Genomic DNA, 27,377 nt, shown 5'->3' on the forward strand with positions numbered 1-27,377 from the left:
CCGTCCAAGGCCAGCCCTGGGCTGCATGCACCTCCCAGGTCTAAGCCGCTCAGGTTCAGGCACTCTGGTAGTCCTCAGAGGCGCAGACTCCATTGGGCCTGTGTTTTGTGCCCTTCCCAGGTCCGAGCAGCTCAGGTGATGAGGTGTTTGGCAAGCGTGGTCACTGCAACTTATCACCTCTCCTGTCCCTGCTGCTCGGTTTTCTGGGTGTACAACCGGCACACTTTCTCAGGTGGATGATGACTGTCCAGAACCCCAAGAAGTTTTAGTTAGCAAAGAAGCCTGCTTGCAGTTTGGTAGATAATGTCTCTCTGGGGCTGCGATTGCCCCCTTCCGGCTCTGGCTGCCTATCACCAGAGGGGGATGGTCTGCAGCCGGCTAATTCTGTTCAGTCCTTTGTTCTGTGCACGGTCCTGGCAGTGTCTTAGGGCTTTTCGCACGGTAGCTATCCCACAGTCTGGTTTGCTAGCTCAAGTTAGTTCATTCTGATTACCCTCAGGGCATTCAGGCCCGATCCTGACTCTAAGCAATGCAGCCCTCATCTCCCTGCCCAGACCCCGCTTGCTAGTGGCGGATGCAGGCGTCTGCACTGCTTCTCCACTGGGGGAGTTACCATTGGGCTCGTAATCTGTGGGTTTTAATTATTTATTTATTTTTCATCCCGGTTATGTTGCCCTCTGTGCTTCCAAGGCTTACCACAGACTCGGCAGTGAGAGTGTTTCCTGATGTTTGGAAACCTCTCTTTTTAAGACTCCCTTCCAGGGACAGGGCTCCATCCCTACCTCTTTTGTCTCTTTTTTTGTCTTTTATATTTTTTCCTACTTCTTTTCGAAGACAATGGGCTGCTTTTCTGGGTGCCTGATGTCCTCTGCCGGCATTCAGAAGTTGTTTTGTGGAATTTACTCAGTGTTTAAATGTTCTTTTGATGAATTTTTGGGGGAGAAAGTGGTCTCCCCGTCCTATTCCTCCGCCATCTTAGGACTGCCTCAGAAGCAAGGCTTTTTGAAGTCAGGGGACTCACTTGAGATTTTTGTCTGAACTGGCCTTCATGGGTCATGCTCATATCTCCCACTTTTTCTTCCCACTCTTTGTTTTTCTTTTTTCTCTTTGTGAATCACTCCAGCTCTAGCTTCTTTTTTTGAACCTTGAGAGGAGTGTTGCTCATTTTTCCTTCTATAATTTGGTAACACTTTTTAGCATCTTTCTTCTAAAATGTGATAACATTTTTAGCATCTCCTTTTTTATGATTTTTTATTAGAGTATAGTTGCTTTACAATGTTGTGTTAGTTTCTGCTGTACAACAAAATGAATCAGTTATACATATACATATATCCCCTCCCTCTTGAGCTTCAAGCTTCCCTCCGACCCCCACCCCCATCTTACCCTTCCAGGTCATCACTTGTAATGCAGCTTTTTAAGAGTGGCTGACTCTCTAAATTTACTTCCATTAATTTTTGTTTGTTTGTGCTCTTTGTACCATTGAAGAAACCTAGGTATATTTTTTTTCATACCTAAAAGCACAAAGTCCTTTTAGATCTTTTGTTGTAGAAAAACATGTCTGAGATTTTGCTCCAAGTGGCTCCTTTAAAAGGAGGCATTCACAGCTGCCTTCATACTTTCATATCTGCCATGATGAATTGGCAGCCTTCAGATCTGAAGAGCAATCCCCATAAAGAGAAACTTTTTCCTATATAGGAAATCGTCAAAAAGGAGAAGCTGGGAACTAATGATGGCAGGAAAAGAATAAATTCACTGTACTATACTCTTTAGTATCAGGACTGATGAATTCACCTACTCAAACATATTATTAAAAGGGAATATTGAACTTTTCAATGTTCTGGCAATGTACAAAGAACTCCAACTTCAGAAATAGGCCCAATTAATATTAAGTCTGTGAAAGTAAAGACTTGGTATCCTCATTAAAATGACAAAAACCTTCACTTTAAAGAGTGGGAAATATATTTTGTAAGTAAGGCCCCCATTTTCTTTTGCTTAGTGACAGGTCCAAACTGAGGAGATTACTATCTGCTCCTGCTTAGCTACAACAGTCCATCTCTGCTCATCAGGACGCCCTTTCTCCCAGGGGGGGAAAGTAGTCTTGCCTCCTCATTTTCTCAGAGGGAAAATATTTTCACATTTCAACTGGAGAAGATGCCTCTAACCATTCTCCTAGACCTCTGTCCTTTTCTCTGCCATGTTTCTCTACATGACTTGTAGGACATGAGTGTAATTACTGGCCTGCAGTACAAGAAGAAACAAAAAGAGAAAGATGAAATATCACTATTTTGTATTGAGCTGTGTGCCTTGCCAGTGGACAGACATGCATACTGAAGCAGAAATACCTCACTGTCCATCTGAAGCAGCCACTGGATTTGCAGAGTAACCTCTGTGCTGTTCAGCCTTACTCCAGTTCAAGATGCTATCACTGGTACTGACCCAGCAAAACAAGTCAAATATTTCTTCCCCTGTTTGGCAGATAGTCAATGTCTATTTTTCCATCCAGTTCCAAATATACAGTCATCTTCATCTTTAGCATCTTCTAAGGGAATGGTTCAGTATTCTTGCCTGGAGAATTCCATGGATAGAGGAGGCTAGCAGGCTACAGTCCGTGGGGTCGCCAAGAGTCGGACATGACTGAGTGACTGACACTTTGGTGTTGTGACTGTTAAGAATACTGCCTGTCTGAGACCAACTATCCCAGCCACTGGGAAGATGGCAAGGATAGATATTATTTGGTGTTCTGTGAATCCAACTTTCACATCAAAGACACAAAATCTGTGTGATTATGGCAACAACTAAAATCAGTAATAAAACCAAACATTAAATGAATATATTGTGCTGAAGGTCTCTTGTAAATTTTTAAGCAAAAATGCGAGGTTTGAAACTGCTATATCAAGATAATTACATGGCCATTCATGGAAAACCAACATGGACACTGAGAGCATGTCTCAACACTACTCTAGTAAGAAGGCATTTCTCACCAGATCCTACCTATTACATTGTCACTCTCTTCTTTGGATTGTTGTTGTTGTTCAGTAGCTAAGTCATGTCCCACTCTCTGCAACCCCATGGACTGTAGCATGCCAGGCTTCCCTGTCCTTCACTATCTCCTGGAGTTTGCCCAAACTCATGTCCATTGAGTCGATGATGCCATCCAGCCATCTCATCGCTCTGTTACCCGCTTCATCTGATCACATCAGCCTTCATCAGTACCTAATTATTTTAGGATAACCCTCAGATTCAAGGCATTGAATTAAACCCAGCACTACCCTATAGGCAGCTTTTTTTTCAGGAATAGGAAATGTCTTCACCCTTGAAATATAGTTTTCTTCTATATACTTCATCTTTGTAAAGCACAACTTCTTTTTGTTCATTATGTACAGGGTGAATCTTGTCTCTGCAAACCCCTTAGAAAACTATTCTTCCACCATTTATAGCTAATAATCTCAGAGATTTGATTTCAATTACTTTTTTTACTACCTTCTACCAAAAGTTACTTCCCATAGGTAGCTGAAAAAATTCACACCTTTGTCAAATTGTATAACATTTTTTATGTATTTATGTATTCATTTAATTAATTTATTTATTTCATTTCTTTTTTGGCCACACTGGATCTTCATTGCTGTGCACAGGCTTTCCCTAGTTTCAGCGAGCAAGGGCTACTGTTTGTTGTAGTGCTCGGGCTTCCCATTGCAGTGGCTTCCCCTGTTGTGGAGCACAGGTTCTAGGGCACGCAGGCATCAGTAGTTGCAGCACACAGGCTCAGTAGTTGTGGCACGCAAGCTCAGTAGTTGTGATGCATGGGCTTAGTTGGTCTACAGCATCTGGAATCTTCCAGGACCAGGGATCAAACCCATGTCCCCTGAATTAGTAGCTGGATTCTTATCCACTGCACCACCAAGGAAGTCCCAACTTATCTTTTAACATTCTTATACATTTAATGTACAGATTTGTAATTTTGACCCGTTTTGATGATACCTGTTTTCTGAACTCTATATTCTGTTAGGAATCAAAAAGGGAATAAACTACAAATATATCCATTAATTTGGAGTGTAAACAATAGAGATGAGTGGAATCTCATTTTTTACCATAGTCATAAGCCTGGAACTTGGAAGGAATTCAATAAATGTTTGTTGAATGAATGAAAATCTTATTAAATATTTCAAAGTAGCTTTTATGATTTTTGATCTTGAAAAATATGCCATAGCCATAAATAAGTTTAATCTAGGTTTCTCCATGTGTCTTATTTTTCAATTAATAAACTTTAATTTTTAGATCAGTTTTAGGTCCATAGCAAAATTGAGCAGGAAGTACAGAGTTCCCAAATACTGCCAGTCCCCATATACATACAATCTCCCACTATCTACATCCTGCACCCCAGAGGTACATGTGTTACAGTAGCTGAATACATCCTCATCACCCAAAGTTCATAGTTTGCATTAGAATTCACTCTTGGTACCCATTTTATGGTGTTGGAGAAATATACAAAATGTATGTGTGTCCACAATTGTAGTATCATACAGAATAGTTTCAGGGACCTTAAAATCTTCTGTGCTAAACCTATTCATTCTTCCCTCCACCCAAATACCTGGTAACCACTGATTTTTTAACTGACTCTATAGTTTTTCCCTTTCCAGACTGGCATATAGTTGGGAACATTTAGTATGCAGTCTTTTCAAATTGACTACTTTCGCATAGTAATATGCATTTACATTTCCTGCATGTCTTTTCGTGGCTTTGTATCTCATTTCTTTTTAGTGCCATTTATTATTCAATTTTCCAGATGTATTATAGTGTATTAGTGGTTAGATAACTACTAAAGATCATTGTGGTTGCTTCCAAGTTTTGGCAATTATGAATAAAGCTGTTGTAAATATGTATGTGCAGGTTTTTGTGTGGACATAGTTTTTAGCTCATTTGGGTAAATACCAAGGAACATGATTGCTGGATCGTATCATTAAAGTCTGTTTAGTTTGTAAGAAACTGCCAAACTGTCTCCCAAAGTGACTGTACCATTTTGCATTCTCACCAGCAATGAAGCAGAGTTCTTATTTACACCACATCCTCACCAGTCCTTAGTGCTGTCATTGTTTTGGATTTTGGCAATTCTGATATGTTTCTAGTGATATCACACTCCTGTTTTAATTTGCAATTCACTAATGACATATGATGTTGAAATCATTTCATATGCTTACTCGTCATTAGTATATCTTTGGCAAGGTGTCTGTTCAGATTTGTAGCCCAAATGGGTTGTTTGTTTTCTTATTGTTGAGTTTGGAGAGTTCATTGTATATTTTGGATAACGGTCCTTTATCAACTGTGTCCTTTGCAAATATTTTCTCCTCAGTCTATGGCTTTTCTTCTTGATATTGTCTTTAACAGAGAAGTTTCTATTTTAATTAAGTCCAGGTTATCAGTTATTTCCTTCATGGATCATGCATTTGGTGTTGTGTCTAAAAACTCATCACCATACTCAAGGGCAGCTACATTTTTCTCTTATGTTATCTTCTAGGAGGTTTATAGTTTAGGATTTCTCATTTAGATCTATAATCCATTTTGACTTAATCTTTGTGATGTCCAGTTGTTCCAGCATGTTTGTTAAAGAGTCTATTTTTGCTCCATTGTATTGCCTTTGCTCCTTTGGCAAAAATCAGTTGACTCTATTTATGGGGGTCTCTTTCTGGACTCTCTAATCTATTTAATGGATCTATTTGTCTTTTCTTTCACCAACACCACACTGTCTTAGCTACTATTAACTTTCTGTTAAGCCTTGAAACCAGGTAGCATCAGTCTTCCAACTCTATTCTACTCTTTCAATGTTGAGTTGGACATTTTGGGTCTTTTGCCTCTCTTTATAAACTTTAGACTCAGTTTGTCATTATCCACAAAATAACTTGCTTGGATTTTGATTGGGATTGCATTGAATCCACAGATCAAGTTGGAAACAACTGATATCTTTATGATATTGCCATCCTATCCATAAACATAAAATTTCTCCATTTATTTAGTTTTTTTTATTTCATTCATTTTTTCACTTGAATTCAATGTGAATTGAATGATTTCCACTCATTTTCAACCTGAGTTTTGTAGTGTTCTTTGTATAGATCTGGTATGTATTTTGTTACATCTCTACTTAAATATTTCATTTTTAATGTGCAAATGTAAATAGTGTGTTAGTTGCTCAGTCGTGTCTGATTCTTTGCAACCCCACAGATTGTAGCCCACCAGGGTCCCCTGTCCATGGGATTCTCCAGGGAAGAATACTGGAGTGGGTTGCCATTATATATTTTCATTTTAAAATGATCAAGGGCATTAGACTATAAAAATAACACATATTTTAAAAATAATCTATACTGGAAAATTATCTCCTTTTCTTGTCTGATTGAACTATCTAGGACTTCCAGTACAAAGTTGAAAAAAGCAGTGATAAGTGGTGGCATCCTTGCCTCGTTCTTAATGGGAGTGATTCAAGTTTCTCTCTATGATGTATGGTGGTGTGTGTGTGAAGTCGCTCAGTCATGTCCAACTCTTTGCGACCCCGTGGACTATAGCCCACCAGACTCCTCTGTCCATGGGATTCTCCAGGCAAGAATACTGGAGTGGGTTGCCATTTCCTTCTCCAGGGGATCTTCCCAACCCAGGGATCGAACCTGGGTCTCCTGCATTGCAGGCAGATGCTTTATCCTCTGAGCCACCAGGGAAGCCTGTAGATGTTTATTGTCATATTGAGGAAGTTCTCTATACCTAGTTTACTGAGATTTTAAAATCATGGATGGGTGTTGGATTTTGTCAAATACCTTTTCTGCATCTATTGTATTATCATGCAACTTTAACCTCTTTAACTTGTTAACATAATGAATTACATTAATTGATTTTTCAAATGTTGAACCAGCCTTGCATACCCAAGATGAATTCCACTTGATTGTGGTATATTTCTTCCTATGCATTCTTGTACTTGGTTTACTAGTATTTTGTTGAGAATTTTTACGTCTGTGTTCATGAGAGATAGCAGTCTGTACTTTATTTTCTTGTATGTCTTCATATGGTTTTTGGTATTAGGAAAATGCCAACTTCATATAATGAGTTAGGAAATGTTCTCTGTTTCTATCTTCTGGAAGAGATTGTAGAAATTTTGTATTATTTTCTTCCCTAAATAATTCAACAGTAAATTTATGTGGGCCTAGTAGTTTCTACTTTAGAGAGTTATTAATTATTGATCCAATTTTTTTAAGTGATAGAGGCCTACTCAGACTGTCTACTTCTTGTGTGTGCATTTCAACAGATTTCAAGGAGTTGGCGCATTTCATCTAGGTTATCAAATGTGTGGACTATGTACTATGGACTGAACTATGGGCTAGTTCAGTTCAGTTGCTCAGTCATGTCCAACTCTTTGCAACCCCATGGACTATAGCACGCCAGGCTTTCCTGTCCATCATGAACTCCCAAAGCTTGCTCAAACTCATGTCCATAATATTCCTTTATTATCCTTTTAATGTCCATAGGATCTATAGTGACATCCTCTCTTTAATTTTGGACATTAGTAATTTGTATTTTCTCTATTTTTTTCTCAGTTAGCCTGGCTAGAGTTTTCTCAACTTGATTGATCTTTACAAAGAACCAGCTTTTGTTTTCACAGATTTTTTTCTATTGAGTTCCTGTTTTCTATTTAATTGATTTCTGATCTATTTTTACTATATGTTTTCTTCTGCTAACTTTAGATTTAATTTGCTCTTCTTTTTCTAGTTTCCTAAGGTGGAAGCTCAGATGATCGATTTTAGATCTTTCTTCCCTTCTAATATATGTATTCAATGCTACAAATTTCCCTCTAAGCATGGCTTTAGCTGCATCTCACAAATTTTGAGAAGTTGTGATTTTTATTTCCATTTAGTTCAAATATTTTTAAATTTCTTTTGAGATTTCTTCTTTGACTCATGTGTTTTTTAGAAGTGTGTTGTTTGATCTCCAAGTATTTTGGAATTTTCCATCTATCTTTCTGTTATTGATTTCTAGTTTAATTTCATCGTGGTTGGACAGCATACCCATTGTGACTTACATTCTTTTAATGTGTCTTAGATGTGTTTTATGATGAAGAATGTAATCTGTCTTGGTGAATGTTGCATGTGTGCTTGAGAAAAATGTATAATCTGCTGTTAAATGAAATAGTCTATACATGTCAATTATATCCAGTTAATTGATGGTGCTGTGGGTTCAGCTGTGTCATTACTCATATTCTGCCTACTCGATCATTCCATTTTTGATAGAGGGGTATAAAGTCTCTATAATAGTGGATTCATTTATTTTTTTGTTGCAGTTCTATCAGATTTTGTTTCACTTATTTTGATACTCTAGTATTAGGCTCACACACATTGCTTGTTATGTCTTCTTGTAGTACTAATGCCTTTATTCCTATGTAATGCCCTTCTTTAGCCCTGATAATTTTCCTTGGTCTGAAGTCAACTCTGCCTGAAATTAGTATAGCTACTCTTACTTTTTTTTTTTTAACTAGTGTTAGCATGTGTATTATTTAACATTCTTTAATTTTTAATCTATATGTATTTCTATATTTTAAATGTTTCTTAAGTATACCATTATAGTTGTTTCTTATTTTTTTATTACTCTGACAATATCTGGATTTTAATGGTTGTATTTAGACAATTGATGTTTACAATAATTATTGATGTAGTTGGATTAACATCCACCATATTTGTTACTATTTTTTATTTATTGCTCTTGTTCTTTGTTCTTTTTGCCTTCTACACATTTCTAGCTCCTTGTGGTTTTAACTGAGCATTTTATATGATTTCTTTTTTCTTCTTTCTTAGCATATTGGTTATACTTCTTTTTTTTTTACTTTTTTAGTAGTTGCCCTAGAGTTTGCAATTTACATTTACAACTAATAAGTCCACTTTCAAATAACCCTATACCAATTTGTGGCTAGTGCAAATATGTTATCATAATATAATCCCAGTTCCTTCCTCCTATTCCTTGTATCATTGCTGTCATTAATTTCACTTATACATAAGCACACACACATACAAGCATACATAATTGAATGCATTGTCACTATTATTTCAAGCAAACTATTATTTGTTAGATCAAGTAAGAATAAGAAAAATTAAAGTTTTTATTTTACCTTCACTTATTACTTCTTTGATGCTCTTCCTTTCTTAATGTAGATCCAAGTGTCTGACTTACGTCATTTTCCTCTGTCTTAAGAACTTCTTTTAACATTTCTTGCAAGGCAGGCCTAATAACAACAAATTCCCTCAATTTTTCTTCATCTAAGAAGGTATTTCTCCTTTACCTTTGAAGAATAATTTCACAAGGTACAGAATTCTAAGTTGGTAGATTATTTTTCTCTTAGCATTTTGAGTATTCTCTTCATTCTAGTCTTGCCTAACGTGGTTTCTGAGGAAAAGTAGGATATAATTCTTATCTTTGCTTCTCTATAGGTAAGGTGGTTTTTTTCCTCTGGTTTCTTTCAAGATTGTTTTTTCTCGTTAATTCTCTGAAATTTAAATGTTATGTGTTTTGACATTTATCCTACTTGCTGCTCTCTGAACTTCCTGGATCTGTGGTTTTGTATCCAGCATTAATTTAGACATATGCTCAGTCATTATTCTTTCACATATTGCTTCTGCTTCTCTTTTTTCTCCTGACATTCTCATTATGTATACATTACATCTTTTGTAGTTGTCTTACAATTCTTACATTTTCTTTTCTTTGTGGGGGTTGATTTTTTTTTTTTCAGTTTAGGATGTTTCTATTGTCAGCTCTTCCAATTCAGAAATTCCTTCCTCAGTCATGCTCAATCTACTAGTAAGTCCGTTAAGGGGACTTTTCATTTCTGTTCATGTATTTAATCTCTAGTATTTCTATTTGATTCTTTCAATTTCCATCTCTCTGCATACAATATCCATCTATTCTTCCATGTTGTCTACTTCTTCTATTAAAACCTGTAGCATGTTAATAATAGTTGTTTCATTTTCTTTTTTGGCCATACCTTGTGGCTTGTAGGATCTTAGTTCTCCAACTAGGGATTGAAGCTGGGCCCTCGCAGACTCAATTGAGAGAATTCATTGAAAGCATGGAGTCCTAATCACTAGACCATCAAGAAATTACAAGTAATAGTTGTTTTAAATCCCTAGTCTGATAACTCCAACATTTCTTCCATATCTGACTGGTTCTGATCCTTGCTCAGTTTCTGCAAACTATGTTTTTTACTTTTTAGTATGCTTTGTAAATTTTGCTGAAATCTGGACATGATGTACTAGGTGAAAGGAGCTCTGTTAAACAGGACTTTTTTGGTATGGTGCTAAGATGTGGTGGGAAGAGAATCATTTTATAGTCCTATGATTAGGTCTCAGTCTTTTAGTGAGTCTGTACCTCTGAACTTCATAAGTGGTCCTCAGTTTTTTTCTCCCCACTTAGGCGGGACAGAATGGCTAGAGGGGGCTGGAGCTGGTTGGTTCCCCGGGTTGGTTAGGCTCTAGTACTACTCCAGTAGGTTAGGGTCTGGTAAAATAATTTCTCCTGAAGGCAATTCTTTTACAGAAGAACATGAAGCTCTGGCATATTTCAAAAGGGTTTCTTTCTCCCCTCCCCTGCTGGAACTACATAGGAATTTTTCTCCAGTGTTCACTCTGAGGACCAGGTGGAGCTTCTGTACATAAGATTCACAAAAGCATAGGAACCAAGCTATGACTGGGTCTCCCTGGACTTTTTAACTCTCAGACTTGTCTACACTGAGCCTCCAGCAAATTGACAAGTATAGTTTAGGTTTTCCTACCTTGTCACTGTTTCCTGTGGTGATATCTGCTGATGGCTTTCTGGTCTGGTAAGTTGTGATCCTCTGTATTCCCCTGTTGTCTCTCCAATTGGAGGTGTATGAGTTTGCATTGTTGCTTCATTTCTCTGTTGTATCAAAGAAGAGTTGTTGATTTTTTTCAGTTAGTTCAGCTTTTTACTTGTTGTTAGGATGGAATAGTGACTTCTAAGCTCCTTACATGCTAGACCATAAACTGGAAGTCTTTTTTTTTTTTTAATGCCTCGCCACATGGCTTGTAGGATCTCAGTTCCTTAACAAGGGATCAAATCTGGGCCCTCAGCAATGAAAGCACAGAGTCCTAACCATTGGACAACCAGGGAATTCCCCAGGAAGTCTTGTGTCTTAAGTTTTACATTTACCTTTCCTCTATAGGAAATGGCAACCCACTCCAGTGTTCTTGCCTAGAAAATCCCATGGATGGAGCCTGGTAGGCTACAGTCCATGGGGTAGCAGAGTCGGATATGACTGAGCAACTTCATTTCATTTTCCTCTATAGGACCAGAGGAAGCTTCATTAAAAAGCTGCATTTTTAAAAAACAACTGTAAGCAAAATTATTGAGTGGACAGTCATCAGTTCAAGACAATTAGCCTTCTATTTTATTATTACAGACTCACCGTTTGCTGCATTTCAAGTAAAAGTAACTGATGTTACCTAGAAATATTGTAGTGATGTTTAGAGAGAGGAATTGAAACATGATGGGGACTTCTGTGTGTTGGAATTCTGTGTTCATTTACAAAAATGAGTCTTTGTGCTTTTGTGTCCATCTCTTGCTACCATAGCCAACTCAGACCTAGAGTTTCTCATTGAGAGACTTTTCATACATGTCAGTTTAAAACGCCAAGTCTTCATGGGGCTAAGGTGAACCACAACAGAACCTGGATATATGGTTTTTACTACTTTATATTGATTGTTTAGCTTTAGTATCACAGGCAGAAGCTCTGAAAGAAGAAAATGACAGCCTCCGTTGGCAGCTAGATGCCTACCGGAATGAGGTGGAACTGCTCAAGCAAGAACAAGGCAAAGCCCACAGAGAAGATGACCCAAACAAAGAACAGCAGCTGAAACTCCTGCAGCAAGCCCTGCAAGGAATGCAACAGGTAAAGGCATTTTGGTTTTCTGAGCTTTTTGGAAGGCTAGTAATCAGCTCCTCACCTGTAAAAGGGCCCCCAGAAGCAAATAGGATAGTAAACCTCTTCTTGATATTCTGTTTTCTGGCATGGCTGAGGAAGGGATTACATATTGTAGTTCATGAAATCTTTGGTTAATACAGGGAAAACAATGGATCACCAGTTTCCAAAGATTATGCATTCAGTAAAACATACTTAGCAATAAAACTACACTGAGCATAACCTAATCTTTTCTTTATGCTACCAAATATACTTTAGGATTTGAACAGAGTCTCAAGGTCATTATGAAGAACCTTAATTACTTAGATAAGCAAAAGTGCTGGTGAATAAGTATCTAGTTGATACAATGCTAAATAATACAGTCTGTTAGAAGAAATGACCAGAATCCTACCTTTGATTTGGGTGGAAGGAGGGATGTTATGGGCTTTTAAGTATCAGTGCTTAATACCAATCAGTACATAATACCAATTTGCTTTTGTTTTGTTTTCACAGTCATTTGTGTGAATGAGTTTACCTGCACATTATCTCAAGTGTAAAAAGTAAAGTAAATAAGTGCATCCAACTGTAATTGCATTCAAAAACAACACTGTGTAATAGATGCCTAGAAGTTTTACGTGGTTATCACCCCAACAAGCCTACTATTTAAAAGATACAGCATCTGTTCCCATTATAGCAAAGGAGTACTACTTCTCAGTAAGGGTACTATCCTCTCCTGTATTGCCAGACTACCAGCCATTTTCCTTACAGCTTAAATTGTGCAATAATTTTTTAGTTGTGTGCCTCGGAATTATCTAGGGCGAAGCTTGTTGATGGTTAGAAGTCACAAATTGTGAACATGGAGTCTCTTCTGGCACTAAGAGCCCCATGTTCCTATTACTTCTCCTATCGTTGTCTTCCTATGTGACAAGCAAGATCACATTAATATTTCACCTTTCCTATTAACAAAATGTGTGAAGTAATGGGTACCTTCCTTTTATTGTCACCATGGAGTTTAATTAGAACATGTAAGTTATATCAGAGATCTTTCCACCAAAAAAATACATCTCCTCAGCTAGACATCAAAGAATTTTGACAATGTACATTGTACTGTGTCTTTTATCCTTCTCAGTGGTCTTTTGCAAGCCTGTGAAAAGCAAAACATTTTCCTGTTGTGGTTTTCCCCTCTTTCCTTGATTTTGAAACCAGTCCACCTAAGAATGGAGTGGTTCGGTTGAAAACTAATGAACTTTTTTGTTTTCATCCCATCACTTCAAAAACCTCAGTGAGACAATTAAGTCTCTACCTCCTGAAAAATTAATTCTACTTATTTTGATTACCTTTTATTGGAAAGTAGCCATGTAAACCATGGTAAAATTTCTGCCATCTTATCCCCAATAGATGTATAGTCTAATATGTTGGTTAGGAACACTGGCTGTGGGATTGACTCACCCTGAACTGAAATTCCAGCTCTGGCACTGACTATCTGATTAGCCTTAGGCAAACCACTAAACCTCTCTAATCTTCAGGCTTATATATCATAGGATTATTGTGAGGCTTAAATGAGATCATGCATGTGAAACCCTTTGCATAATACTTGGCACATGTTAGATACTAAATACATAGAATTTGTAATAATCATTAATGATGAATCCAGTTCCTTGCCTACTGATAAGGGAACTAACATTTGTGAAATTGGATTCTTTACTACTTTCCTCACAGAAATTGAGCTTGGCTAGGAAAATGGCTATTTGCAAGAATGCTTTACAACATTAAGCTCAGTTCTATGCCAAAATCAAGATATTGTCCACATAGTATTAACTGCACCCTACACTTACATCACTTCCTTGGTGGCTCAGGGATAAAGAATCCCCATGCCAATGCAGGAGACCCAGGTTTAGTCCCTCAGTCAGGAAAATCCCCAGGAGAAGGAAATGGCAAACCACTCCAGTATTCTTGCCTGGGAAATATGGACAGAGGAGCCTGGCGGGCTATAGTCCATGGGGTCACAGAGTCGGACATGACTTAACAACTGAACAACACCACCCTTACATCTGGCTGGAATAGGAAAATTAAGTGATTAGACCAATTAGTTTCTCAGAGTGTTTCTAAAATATGAACAAATCCAAAAGACTTATAAGAGCCAGATAAAATAATTTCAAATGAAAAGTGTCTTGATTTTCCCTTTAGTATCTTTGCATGGAGAAATGAGTGTGTGTGCTGGGGGAAAGTGAGGCAGGCCTGCCTAATATCTAACTTCAGCCAGGGTTTTTGAGTGAAGTGTGGCTTCTTAGGACTTGATTATCTTTGGTCTTTCTTGTAGCATCTACTGAAAGTCCAGGAGGAATACAAAAGGAAAGAAGCTGAACTGGAAAAAATCAAAGATGACAAGTTACAGGTGGAAAAAATGCTGGAAAATCTCAAAGAAAAGGTACATGAATCCTAAGTGTTCCTTTTCCCTTGTTCCTTAACTGCTTTTCAGTGACAATGAAAATGCCCTGGAAGTTCCTACCAAAAGGTGTCAAATGCGAAATCTTTGGTTGAATGGAGATTAAAAGCCTCCTATCCAGGCTAATTCTTGAATCAAGAGCTCAGCATTTAGATATGAGTCCTTGGCAATTCTGAAGGTTCAGGAAAGTGTACTTTTCAATGAATAAAATGTCCATCCATCCATAATATTCCTCAGTCTTCCTTCTTGGAAACGATCAGAGTATATACCTCACCACTGCTTCCTTCAGTCAAAGTCTATGTGACACAAAATACTTTTAATTAAGCATTTCATTAAATGAAGAAACTCAAGTACAACTAGAACATTGAACATTGACATTTCTTTGCAGACACTCCATCTAGTATAATAATGAGCTGCTGTAGGTTGAAATGGCCAAAACCAAAAGTGGGGTGGGGTTGGGGGAGGACTTGGAAAGAAACAAGGAGACACATTATGCTAAAGCTAGATAATAGTAACAGGGAAGACAAAATGGGATTCTGCCTAATGAGAGTCTGCAGCCATAAGAACCGCCAACGAGAACCTCAGAGAAAGCCTACTAAATTTCTGGATGAATTAATGTATCGCAACCATGCATCAGGTGTCCAGTCTATTTAAGGTGTTTATAAAGTCAACTGGTGGCGTCTCCATGTCACACCTCTCTAACCTCCTTTATGCCTGAACCAAGTGAAGTTATTCTCTGAAAAGAAAGGCCCATTGACCAGAGCTGCCTGACTTTAATGTCTCAGAAGGAAGAGAAGATTAGAAGCTTAGACCAAGAACCGGAAATCATTTCCACAGTTCTGCGGTTCCACAAGAGCTTGTGCCCTTTCTCTTCTGTGCTCAGCTCAGAAAGATGCAATGCATACAGGCCCTGGGTGTGTTTGTGAGCCTACTGACTCCCCTAGAGTGCCATTAAGAACTGGCAACCTTGGTGTAGTTGAAACAAATGATGGAAAGTGTTTTCCAGAGGCCATTTGCAATATGCTTTTAATTCTTCCACTTCATAAAACCAACTCACTTTCCAGTTTTCTGGGTGCTATTAAAGAGACCAGCATAATTCCAGACAAATTCATTTATCAAGCATTTAATTGAAAAGTGCCAAAGCTGCTCTATTTAGCAGGACTTGCCTCATACAAGCAGAGCTTCTAAAATGTCCCAGAGCTTCTACTTAGCTCTGTTTCACTTCTTGCATAAAATGGAATGTGTTGTGTAGCCAGAAGGCTATAGATAAACAGGGGGTTATACAAATGACATTAAGCTTAAAATCACTCTTCAGGATTGACATCACTAATTGACTTGAGGACATCAAGTGTAATCAGCCCTCTGTTTTGTAAAGTATTTCATTTAAAGAAGCGAAGGGTCAAATGGTACAGAAGAATCTTGCAGTTTTAGAACTCAGTCTAAATGTTTCCCGTTTTGAAACTGCATATACCATGAAAGAAAGTGAAGTTGCTCAGTCGTGTCTGACTCTTTGCAACCCTGTGGACTGTAGCCCACCAGGTTCCTCTGTCCATGGGATTCTCCAGGCAAGAATACTGGAGTGGGTTGCCATTTCCTTCTCCAGGGGATCTTCCTGACCCAGGGATCAAACCTGGGTCTCCCACATTGCAGGTAGATGCTTTAACCTCTGAGCCACCATGGAGTGGCATGGAGTGGCAGCTGAAGAGGACAGGAGAGATGCAACTGATAATGAGAAACATGTGAGTCAGAATATGTTTTTGTCCTGTTATTTTAAGGGAGGCTTCCTTCAGAGAAAGTCATGAGAGTTCATTATAAACTGATCTTCTCTGGGAAGCTGATTTGTGACCACATATTTCAAACTGACACAATTAGGTTAGAAAGCAAAGTACCATCACATTAGACTGGAAAAATAATTTCAGGTTGAAAGGAAAGCAATAAGTTTTGGTGAGGAGGGATCTTTTTTCTTTTTGTTTGTGTTTCTTGACAGTAAACCGCAGAGTGAGTTATCGTCAGTGTTTTGCAATATAACAATGTGACTTATGTCTGTCTTCCTGCAGAAAGAACTAGCTCTTTGAATCTACTAGTAAAATGCAAGGTGATAAGCAGCCCTTCAATATACCTTCTAATTTTTCAAATGCCAGCTGTAATAAAATTGAAGTCAGGTTTCAGTCAGGCTGTATTTTGATTCAAGATATCTAAAACTTCTCAGAATGTCTTCATATCTTAAATCAACCCCAATCTGTTAAACTCTCACACTTAAGAAATGTCTTACTGGATCATGTAATGTTTTAAGGGGGTTAGAAGCAGATGTACAGCCTGTGGCTTAGAAGTGAGCCAGCAGTTTAAATCAAACTTGGCGTGATGGTTACTGACTGGATTGGATTCTAAAGGCCAAAGATTGAGTAGGTCATCAAGAAAGATTTCCCTTCTGACTACAGCCTGGAAGCCTGTAAATCCACAAAACAACATGTCTTGCAGCAAAGATCATTAGTTTCATTCAGAGACAGCATCCTGGAAGCTTTGAAGGCATCTTTAAAAGAAAAAAAGAAGGAAGCCTGTCCCTGCTGAGAGCTTGTGGAAGGAAAGAAGTGACAAAACATTTGAGTCAACCATGATTTGCTCCCCTTGCGGGCCATTTCCCCGGCGCTCTCTTTTACAATAGCAGTGATACTGAAGCAGGGATTTCTTTCATTCCTTCTTCTGAAGACTCTTCCTTCACAGTCATAATACAGAAAAGATGTTCTCAGTACCCAAAGAGAGAAAGAAAGATCCAAGAGAGGTCTGAAGGCGTTTTTCAGTTTGGTTGTTGGTCATGGATTTCACCTGAGCCCTCTTGTGAAATATATCCACTGTGCTCAGAAAGAGAAAACTTTCAACAAGGAAGGCCACTGGTTACTGATAGTTTTGGCAGCAGTCATTTCTTGCTTTAAAGTCATAAATATCCTAACTGATGATGCCCTTATCAGAGAGAAGAGAGAGAGAAAGAGAGCTGATAGTCAATAAGTAAAGGCTCTAATTTTCAGTTCAAGAGCCAACAGTTGATTACCCATGAGTGGATCAACTATGTTGTAGATTATCCATTCAAATATGGGACTGACCTTTAGCAGAGTGTGGAACCGAAAATAAAAAAGAATGGTCCTTTTCACATTGGGTGGCCTGGGATGAAATCCTGGCTCTATCATTTTCTAGCAATGCTATCTTAGGCAAGTTACCTAATTTATCTGAGCCTCACTTTCCTCACCTGTAGAATGGAGATAAAACTTACCTGCCAGTTCCTGGCATCTCACAGACAATTAATGCTGGGTAGGGTTCCCAAGATTACCAGACTTGGTCTGGTTCCCAAGTCAAGAATGATGAAGGCAGAAGGGAAAAAAACTAGTGAAGATGTATGTCTAAATATGTGTGTGTGTTTTGAAGCCTTATAAACAAGCTTTGGATTATCAGTGATGCTTTTATAGTTTATGCTATTTTCTCTTCCATTTAATAATCAAAATTGCACAGTGTTGCTTTTGAGGTGCTGTTAAGAAGTTCCCTGTTGTATAATTGGAACCAAGTTACCATATGGGACTTCCCTGGTGGCTCAGTGGTAAAGAATCCACCTGTCAATGCAGGAGACCTGGGTTCAATCCCTGGGTTGGGAAGGTCCCCTGGAGTAGGAAATGGCAACCCACTCCAGTATTCTTTTGCCTGGAGAAGCCCAGGGACAGAGGAGCTTGTGAGGCTATAGTCCATGGGGTCTCACAGAGTCGGATGCAACTGAGCATAACAACAACATAATTGGAGGGCTTCCCAGGTGGCTCAGTGGTAAAGAATCTGCCTGCCAATGCAGGAGATGCAAGAGACATGGGTTCGATCCCTGGGTTGGGAAGATCCCCTGGAGGAGGAGATGGCAACCCACTCCAGTATTCTTGCCTGGAGAATCCCATGGACAGAGGAGCCTGGCAGGCTACAGTCCATAGGGTTGCAAAGAGTTGGACACAACTGAAGCGACTTAGCACACACGCATGCACTGTTACCATATAAGGTGCACTGACCTAGGAGACATATTATTCCCACAGGAAAGCTGTGCCTCTAGACTGTGTGCATCGAGCCAGGATAGTGATTACCCTCTGGAGAAGACTCTGAACAGCTGTCCTGTCAAATCTGAACGCGAAGCCCTGCTAGTGGGTAAGGAAGTGAACACATTCAACATATAAAGTGCAGTCGAGTGGGGGAAAGAAGTAACCTAGGATGAGTGAGCACATGCCAAGCGTTCATGAGGCATGCCAGTGCAAGAACCCAGAGTCCTGAAGATGACAGGATAAGGACAAGTACAGATTTCAGTCAAAATGGTAACAGCATCTCCCAGCCCTCTTCAAGCTCCTGGTGGCCACTGCCACATCAAGTGTGTCAGTATAAACACTATGCCAAGAGGGGGTCTGCTAGAGAAACACATGGTAGATTTTTAAAAGTTAGGTGAGCCCTCTCACTCCCTCTCAAGGGACAGTGCAAACATTGTTTGTCAGAGAGCTTCCCCAGACGAGCCTCTTAAATCTTCCCAGGTTCCTGGCAGGCAACCCAGGAGGCTGTCTGTGGGGTGTTTGAACACTGATAGGCTCTGATGAGATAAATGCTAGAATTGCTCTCACTACATAGAAATTGATTGATAGAGGCAAGATAGCATAAGTGGTTAAGGAATCAGACAGAACTGGCTTCCTGTCTTGATCCCTCCATTTCCATCATTGAGCTTCAGTTCCTCCATCTTCAAAATGGGAATAATATTAGCTATCTCAAAGCAGCTGTAGGTATCAAATACAACAATTCATCTAAATCACTTAACACAGTGTCCAGCCCATAGCAAGCCCTCAATGAATGAGAACCATTTTGCACTTAATGGCACTATTCACAAATGCTTGTTGACTTTACATTCTGTTTGGAAAACAGTGGCAGATGGAGGTCTGAAAATATTCAGTCATTTTAAAAGGGCTGATATTGGACCTCAGCAGATAATCCCAGCTGCCTTCTAGGAATCTGAGCCACACAGTAGTCCCACCCCAATCTCGAAAGTTCTCCACACTAATTAGCTTCTGCATATTTTGAAGATATATCTGCCTCCTTAGGTAATGGATATTATATTCAGATCTAACACTTTGATATGATAATAAAGATGCACAGGGGATCTGCCAGTGAGTCTTCAAGAAGAGTGACAACTTATTTCCGTTTTCCAACTCAAAGTTCTTTAACAAATTGGCATGGCAACAGGGAGACCTGTCAGAGGAGAGCCATGGGTAGGAGGAAGCCTCTGAAAATGGATAGTTCTAGAAACAAAGATTCTTAAGATAAGTGTTTCATGTTTTGCTTTGTATTTTTAAATAAAGAAGTCTTGAGCTGACCGAAAGGAAGATCTACTTTTTAAAAATTGGTTATTTGGGTGTGAACCCACAAAAACTACTTCATGTTTTGAAACCTCTGGAGTTATTTCTTGGCGTTTGACAGCCTTTCTTGGTCATAGCATCTAGAATTCCTTTGAGCATGGACTGTATTCTTCAGAATTTAAGTTTCTCAGCTTGAGTCAGTGTTTGGAAATTCAATTTACCAAGTCATTTAAGAGGAAAGTAGTGATATAAGCAATACTACCCATTTTGAGTAGAGTTTCGAATCCTACCATCAATTCTTCCTGGATCCTCCAACCCACCCACTTGCCATCTAATATTTGGAGGATTTTTGCAAAGAACTTATTTGCACTTCAACCTACCATTTAAACTTGTAATATGCTTTGTCAATTGCTTAAAGGGATAGACAAGTTGTAGTTTTATAAACCAACCCAAAGTTAGCTTTTATTTCTTGCCAGTTTTCAGTAAGCTTAATTCTGAATCCATGTGATATACCTAAGATTTTATGAAAGGAGATGAATTTTTTTTTTAAAGAAAAAAATAGTAGACTTTTGAACAATTTATATTCTACCTGTTGCCAGAGAAAGTAGTATTAGCACAATTAACCTGATGGCCAAAATAATCAAGACAATCTATGTAGCTGCCAATCACCCCAGAGTTATGCTGAGTAGCAGTCATGCACATTCCTGGAGGCTGTAAATTGCTATAAGAATTCTGATACTGGAAGAGATTCAGAGCTCTGAGGACAAACAGAATGCTAGTCATCACCTGAGTGAATGAAATGTTTGTCTTTTCTTTACAGAGCTACTCACAGAATAAAACCCAAATACAATCAACAGATTCTCTTGTGAGAAGCACAAGTTTAATCAGGCAAAGTACATGATTTGTACTTTTGCCATAACAGCAAGACATGATTAAATGCGTAAGAGGCTAAAACCCAATGTAAGACAGTGCAGAAGAACTGCAAAAAACCCAGCACAATCGAAATTCATTGTAAAATTTTAAATTCATTGTAAAATGTAGAACTCACATGGCGTTTAGCCATCAGGAATGATGGGAGTGACTCCTCAAATGCCAGTTTTTCTCCAGGTGGTATAGGGTAGTGAGAGGCAGTCCACAGAGTGGTTGAGAGCAACTGTTTGGGTTCAAATACCTGCCACTTACCAGCTGTGTGACTTAGGGCGTTAAACATTCTGTGCCTCAATGTCTCCTCATCTGTGAAAGGGGAATGGTAACACCTACCTCACAGGGTTGTTGTGAAGATTAAATGAGTGTGTGTGTGTGTGTGTGTGTAATGAGTGTATGTCTGTGTGTGTATATATATATATAAACTTAGAAGAGTACCTGATATGTAATATGGTGTACATATGAGCTGACTCTTGCTAGACACTATCATATGGCATCTCAGCAAATACAATGCTCAAGTGTAACCTCCATGCTATTGTGTTTATAGGAATTATCTCCACATTCCTTCATGTCCACCCATTTGGAGCAAGCATTGAATATATCTGCTCCTACTTGCACCGTCTTGATAATAAGGTATGTGGGGTCCTGAGATGGGCATGCAATGCGATGGAGGGTTCTTTGTGAACAGGTGGCCTCACTCTTCTCAAGCACAAAAAAGTCACTAGTAATCACTGTAAGGAAAATTCCTTTACCTATTCTCTCACTGTGATTCAGCATCAAGTTTCTCTCTTGCAAGTAGGGCAGCCATCTGTCGCTGTTTGCCTGGGGCTGAGGGGTTTCCTGGGACTTGGGACTCCCAGTGCTGATACCGGGGAAGTCCTGGGCCAATCTGAATGAATTGGCCACCCTACTTCCAAGATACATCTTAGAAGAATTTTCTTTCTTTCTCTTAATTTACATATCAGATGCTAATTAAGCATTATTTCTCACCAATCAAACTTCTGCCCTGGGCCTTTAGACATTAGCAAATGTAAATTTTCAATTGGAAGTCTTACTCCAACCACCTCCCGGACTGTTGATATCACCACTGCTGTTATCTAAAATGACACAATCCAGGCAGGGACACAAGAAGTTGGAACAATGAGTCTGTAATACAGACTGAATGTTTGCTCACAGCTGATCTCATGGACCAGTTTCTTCCCTGGATGCCACCTGTAGGGAACTCACAAAGCCTCGGGAGCAAGGGTAAGTGCCAGTTACCTAGAAAATCAAGGATCCATGCCTCATATAGGAATGAGGGGGCGTGTGACTCCTCAGAATAAATAAAGTCCTGATAGATTTTTTTTCAGAAGCAGAATTAAGTTAAAGCTGCTCATGGATTGTACTCACTATTTGACAGGTTCTGGGCCTTTTGACAAGTGCCATTGGAATACAGATTCCTGATAGTCAGCTGTCCAAAGTGTTAAGCCATTTAAGAATATGTCCTCTTAACAGAGGCACTGGCCCATATGGAAATCGTGGGTGATTCGTCCTCCTCGTGGCATTTGTTTTAGTTCTAGCTAGTACTCCCCGGTCATTTATCTCTGGGAAGAGATGCTATTCTGCAATTAAGTGGCTCGCCCATTTGACAGTGAAAGGAGGGATGGAATGTGAGCACCAGGAACAAGGGATCTGTTGAAGTGATTTGAAATTGAACTCTGTGTCAATAAAAACAATCTTTTTTTAATTGCAAAAATAATGCAAACATATTATCTTTTAAAGGTAAGCAATATAGAACTAGAGTAAAGGCAAATGGACAGTTCCCCGCAATGCCACCTCTCAAGGATAACCATCATTGGTGGTTTGGCATATCTTATTCAAACTCTTTTGTATACATCTGCTGTACCTATGGCACCCCACTCCAGTACTCTTGCCTGGAGAATCCCATGGACAGAGGAGCCTGGTAGGCTGCAGTCCATGGGGTCGCTAAGAGTTGGACACGACTGAGCAACTTCACTTTGACTTTTCACTTTCATGCATTGGAGAAGGAAATGGCAACCCACTCCAGTGTTCTTGCCTGGAGAGTCCCGGGGACGGGGGAGCCTGGTGGGCTATCGTCTATGGGGTCACACAGAGTCAGACACGACTGAAGTGACTTAGCAGCAGCAGCTGTACCTATATTGTATGTATATTTCTATAAACAGTATAGATTTATGTTTTTTGCAGAGAGGATTCAACTCTACATGATACTCTGCAGTGTGCTTCTTTCACTTGACTGGATACAGCCCACCACTAGCACTGGGGACAAAGCATGACCTGACTCCCAGTCTAGTGCCAGTTCCTCCTGAGCAGCTTCCTGCCAGGGTAGTGCCAGGGCCTCCCAAAGCGAGTCTCCAATGGTACCAATGGAATCTGGGGGTCCCTCCTACCAACTTTAGAAATGTTCAGGGTGGCAGCAACTTGGGGTTTCTTTATGGATCCCCTCGTGCTCTTCAGTCAGGTCCTAGTGCCCAAGTTCACAGTTAGGAAAGTTGCTACTAACATAAAGATGACCACGTGAAGCAAGCCCTAAGGGTCCACAGATTTGTTTTTGTATTGGTATGTGTGTGTGTGTGTGTGAGAGAGAGAGAAGTGGGAACACAGAGCTATTTATTCCTGTCACTTTTTCTTTGAAAACTAAGACATGTGTGAAGACTTCTGCTTTGGTGGCAGTCATTTCTGCCTCCCTCCCCTCCCTAAAGGGTTTGCAGCTTCAGTGGACCTGAACATAACATCACCAGCACTGATAAGCCATCATTCAGCTGGCTGCAGACTCAAGGCTCTCCACACGACTGACACCAGCTCTTTCCCAGAGAAAGCTCGGTGGCGATCAATCTCAAAAACATCCTTCTAAGTGAAAGAAACTAGTCACAAAAGACTATAGATTGTACGATTGCACATGTATGAAATTTCCCCCCAGAATGTAAAACCACAGTGAAAAAACCTGAGTCTGGGTCGGGCAGTAAGGACACAAAGGAACACAAAGGGACACAGAGGGACTTTGGTGGAATGTTCTAAAACTGAATTGTGGTGACAGTTGCATAATTGTATAACTTTACTAAGATTCATCAATGTGTACATATAAAGTAGGTGAATTCACTGTATATAAATTATACCTAAATAAAGCAGTTATGAAATACAGAAACAAAAAGAAAGCTCAGCGGACTCAGGTGATCATAGCAGAAGAAGGCTTCCATCTGGAATCCGTTCAACCAACCACACATGCACAGGGAGGGGAAGGTCAACCCCATGCCCAGCACACACATGTGCACATCAGCTTTCTAAAGCCGTACTAGGGGGAAAGCCAGGTTAGGAAGGTGGGGCTGGTTTTGAATGGAGATGTCCTCTCTCTCCCACAGATCTGTACCAGTGATGTGGAATGTCTCATGAGCCGACTCCAGCACACCTTCAAGCAGGAAATGACTGGAGTGGGAGCCAGTCTGGAGAAGAGATGGAAATTCTGTGGCTTTGAGGGCTTGAAACTGACCTGAATCCCTTTGCTTTACAACCTGGGATCCTGAAAATACATGTGTGTTGGACAAGCTTTTAGAAAGTGATTTGTATTTTCAATGCTTTTCAAGTGGAAATTGCTTTAAATTTGTCAGTTCATTCCTGGAATATCTTTTGAGTTAAAATAAGGATCCTGGAACAGCACTTCGAGCTACAGGCCCTATAAAGAAGTCGACTTAAACCTCAAGTGCTGTAACTTCCTCTCTTTCTGTCAACTGGTTGTCTTTTTTTATTATTAGTATTAAAAAGGCCTGAGGCTAATGCGTATTTAGGGTGTTTTCAGTGTCTGTACTACTGTTGTAGACTTTGGTATTTTTTAAACACTGTTAACTGAAATGTTTTGATGATTTGTACGTGATTTGTGTTTCAGAACTTCTCTTTCCATTAATGTTGCTACTGGTGAGAGGAATGACAGGAGCACTACGACTTCATAACTGACATTGTCTTTCCAATCCCCAGTAGGCCAGTGAGTGAATAACGCATCAGTGTCTTCTAGAAGGTGCTTGACCAGGTTCACCTTTTAAAAGACAAAGCATGGTTTGTGGCTTTTTGCAAAATTACTGTGAACCGAAAGTTGACAAATGTTTCAGAGTTATTTTCTCTAATGTATCAGATAACAGGTTTATTTCAAAATTTAAAACAATGTATTCATGGAAAGCAAGTGTCCAGTATAACTGGCATGTGTATGTGGTATTCAGAATCACCTTGTAAATAGTTTGCTTTTAAAGGAGGGCATGTTTTCTATGTATTAAAATACACCTGTGTGCTCACTTTCACACACACACACACACGCACACACATTGGCAGAAGGAGTTTAATATGCTTTCTCCTCCGGCCTTCTGACAAAGTCTGGTGGTCCCTTTTCTTTTGCTGTCAGTGTGTTGAATTGCAAACCATGTACTGCTGTAAATACTATGTTTACTTCATGCTGAGTGTTTGCAAACGGTTGATAGGAGTATTAATAGAGAATTCTTGAGAACGAATAAATAATGAGCTAGGGTGTGTGAAGCTTTGTGCAAATAGGTCAGCTCCACCTGGAGTGCTGAGTGCTGAGGACAAGTCCAGTTGTGCGTGGACCAGTCAGAAGTCCTGCTTGATGGGAAAGAAAGGGAAAAGATGAGGACTGGGGGCTTACATCCTGAGGCAGAGGTGGTCTTTTCTTCTGTGGTGGTGGTGGTGCTTATAATAACATCAGCATGCCCTCCCTTGAGTCTTGATTGAAAAGAAGAGAATGTACTAAGTAAGCAAAGCCAATGAAGAGTATTTCAGGAAAATACTTTGTAAATCAGATGTCAGTAGTGTTCAAAGTTGTATTTTTAAAAGATAAATATTCCTTTTTATACCTCAGTTTGGTGTCCTGTTCTGAATTTTTTGCTAAGTAATCCTTTAGTAAATCATCTCGATTTCCTCCTTTGAGTTACCAGAATATTGGAAGAAGATGCTAAACCTTCTGCTTTGACAGCTAGAAATAGGATTCCACAGCAGCCCATTCATGCTGAAAGCTGGCTTCCCCCTAAGTACCCAGCTGTGGCACCAGCAGGAAGCGAAGGTTATTTTTACACTAGCTTCCTCACTGAAGCATCTCTGTCATCAACACTACAGAAAGCTTTGATTCATCAGTCTCAGGGGTCCTGGAATGCCTTGTTTTAATAACATCTATGAAATCAGGGGAAATTTGCCACTTATCAATTATTTCTTACTTAAATAAGTTAAATAAAATGCATTTAAAGCAACACCCGGGCCGCTTGTTCTCTTTCCCTTGATCCACTTGTAGTGTAAATGCTCTTTTCCTATTATTCCTGCCAGTTTAGTCCAGGTGTACTGCTCCCAACCTGCTTGAATATACTACTTGCAATGGTGAATTTTGTGTCTCAAGTTTGCTATACTGTAGTGCCCAGTTGCTCGGTCCAACACCAGTCTAAATGTTGCTGTTAAGGTATTTCTGAGATGTGATTAACATTTAAACCAGTAGACTTTGAGTAACATATCTTACCCTCCATAATGTGGGTGAGCCTCATCCAATGACTTGTGAAAGACTGAAAACCTCCAAGGAGAAAAGAATTGTGTCTCCAGATTTCTTTGGACTCAAAACTGCAGCATTAACAGCAGCCAGAATTTCTAGACCGTCAGCCAGTCCTACAAAATATCAAACTTGCCAACACCCACAATCGCATCAGCCAATTCCTATTTAATATATATACATATATATAAATATATATACACACACACATATATACATATGTGTATGCTGCTGCTGCTGCTGCTAAGTCGCTTCAGTTGTGTCCGACTCTGTGCGACCCCATAGACAGCAGCCCACCAGGCTCCCCCATCCCTGGGATTCTCCAAGCAAGAACAATGGAGTGGGTTGCCATTTCCTTCTCCAATGCGTGAAAGTGAAAAGTGAAAGTGAAGTCGTGTCTGACTCTTAGCGACTCCATGGATTGCAGCCCACCAGGCTCCTCTATCCATGTAATTTTACAGGCAAGAGTACTGGAGTGGGGTGCCATTGCCTTCTCCGTATATTGTCACTGCTGCTGCTGCTAAGTCACTTCAATCATGTCCGACTCTGTGCGACCCCCAGAGATGGCAGCCCACCAGGCTCTGCTGTCCCTGGGATTCTCCAGGCAATAACACTGGAGTGGGTTGCCATTTCCTTCTCCAACGTATGTGTATACACTTACATATATATGTATATATACATCTGATTGGTTCCATTTTTTGGAGAATCCTAATGCAGCAGTGCCGGAGAAGGCAATGGCACCCCACTCCAGTACGCTTGCCTGGAAAATCCCATGAACGGAGGAGCCTGGAAGGCTGCAGTCCATGGGGTCGCTGAGGGTCGGAAACGACTGAGCGCCTTCACTTTCACTTTTCACTTTCCTGCATTGGAGAAGGAAATGGCAACCCACTCCAATGTTCTTGCCTGGAGAATGCCAGGGACGGTGGAGCCTGGTGGGCTGCCGTCTATGGGGTCGCACAGAGTCAGACACGACTGAAGTGACTTAGCAGCAGCAGCAATGCAGCAGTCCAGAGTTGTTAATACGTGTAAAAATAGAGTATGTTTGTATTATAGTATGTAATCAAATTGCAGCACATACCATGTCTCACAATCTTTTTCATTCATCATAGAAATCTATTAAAGAAGCTACTTTTTTCCTTACAACTGCCCAGTGCTATTTATTGTTCTGTT

The 27,377-nt window shown here is 39.7% G+C and overlaps 1 protein-coding gene and 1 non-coding gene across 5 annotated transcripts in view; one reads left to right on the forward strand and one right to left on the reverse strand.

Moving 5' to 3' along the window:
• The window catches only part of ENOX2 (ecto-NOX disulfide-thiol exchanger 2), a 175,820-nt gene extending 149,870 nt beyond the window's left edge, over positions 1 to 25,950 (forward strand). For 2 of the 4 annotated variants that reach the window (XM_005907902.3, XM_070365801.1), the window contains exons 9-13: positions 11,745 to 11,926; positions 14,256 to 14,363; positions 18,440 to 18,548; positions 21,207 to 21,292; positions 24,037 to 25,950. In XM_005907902.3, coding sequence (XP_005907964.2) covers positions 11,745 to 11,926; positions 14,256 to 14,363; positions 18,440 to 18,548; positions 21,207 to 21,292; positions 24,037 to 24,168 — 617 coding nt within the window. In that variant the 3' untranslated portion in view covers positions 24,169 to 25,950. Of the gene's footprint in view, positions 1 to 11,744; positions 11,927 to 14,255; positions 14,364 to 18,439; positions 18,549 to 21,206; positions 21,293 to 21,835; positions 21,905 to 24,036 lie in introns of all 4 variants that reach the window. The other 2 variants (XM_070365803.1, XM_070365802.1) reach the window with 2 other exon arrangements.
• Positions 6,630 to 6,701, reverse strand: TRNAC-GCA (transfer RNA cysteine (anticodon GCA)). Its single transcript has one exon. It is a non-coding gene; the product is annotated as a tRNA-Cys (tRNA).
• Positions 25,951 to 27,377: the final 1,427 nt, after the last annotated feature.

The sequence above is a fragment of the Bos mutus genome, chromosome X (assembly GCF_027580195.1).
Source record: "Bos mutus isolate GX-2022 chromosome X, NWIPB_WYAK_1.1, whole genome shotgun sequence".
Classification (NCBI taxonomy): domain Eukaryota; kingdom Metazoa; phylum Chordata; class Mammalia; order Artiodactyla; family Bovidae; genus Bos; species Bos mutus.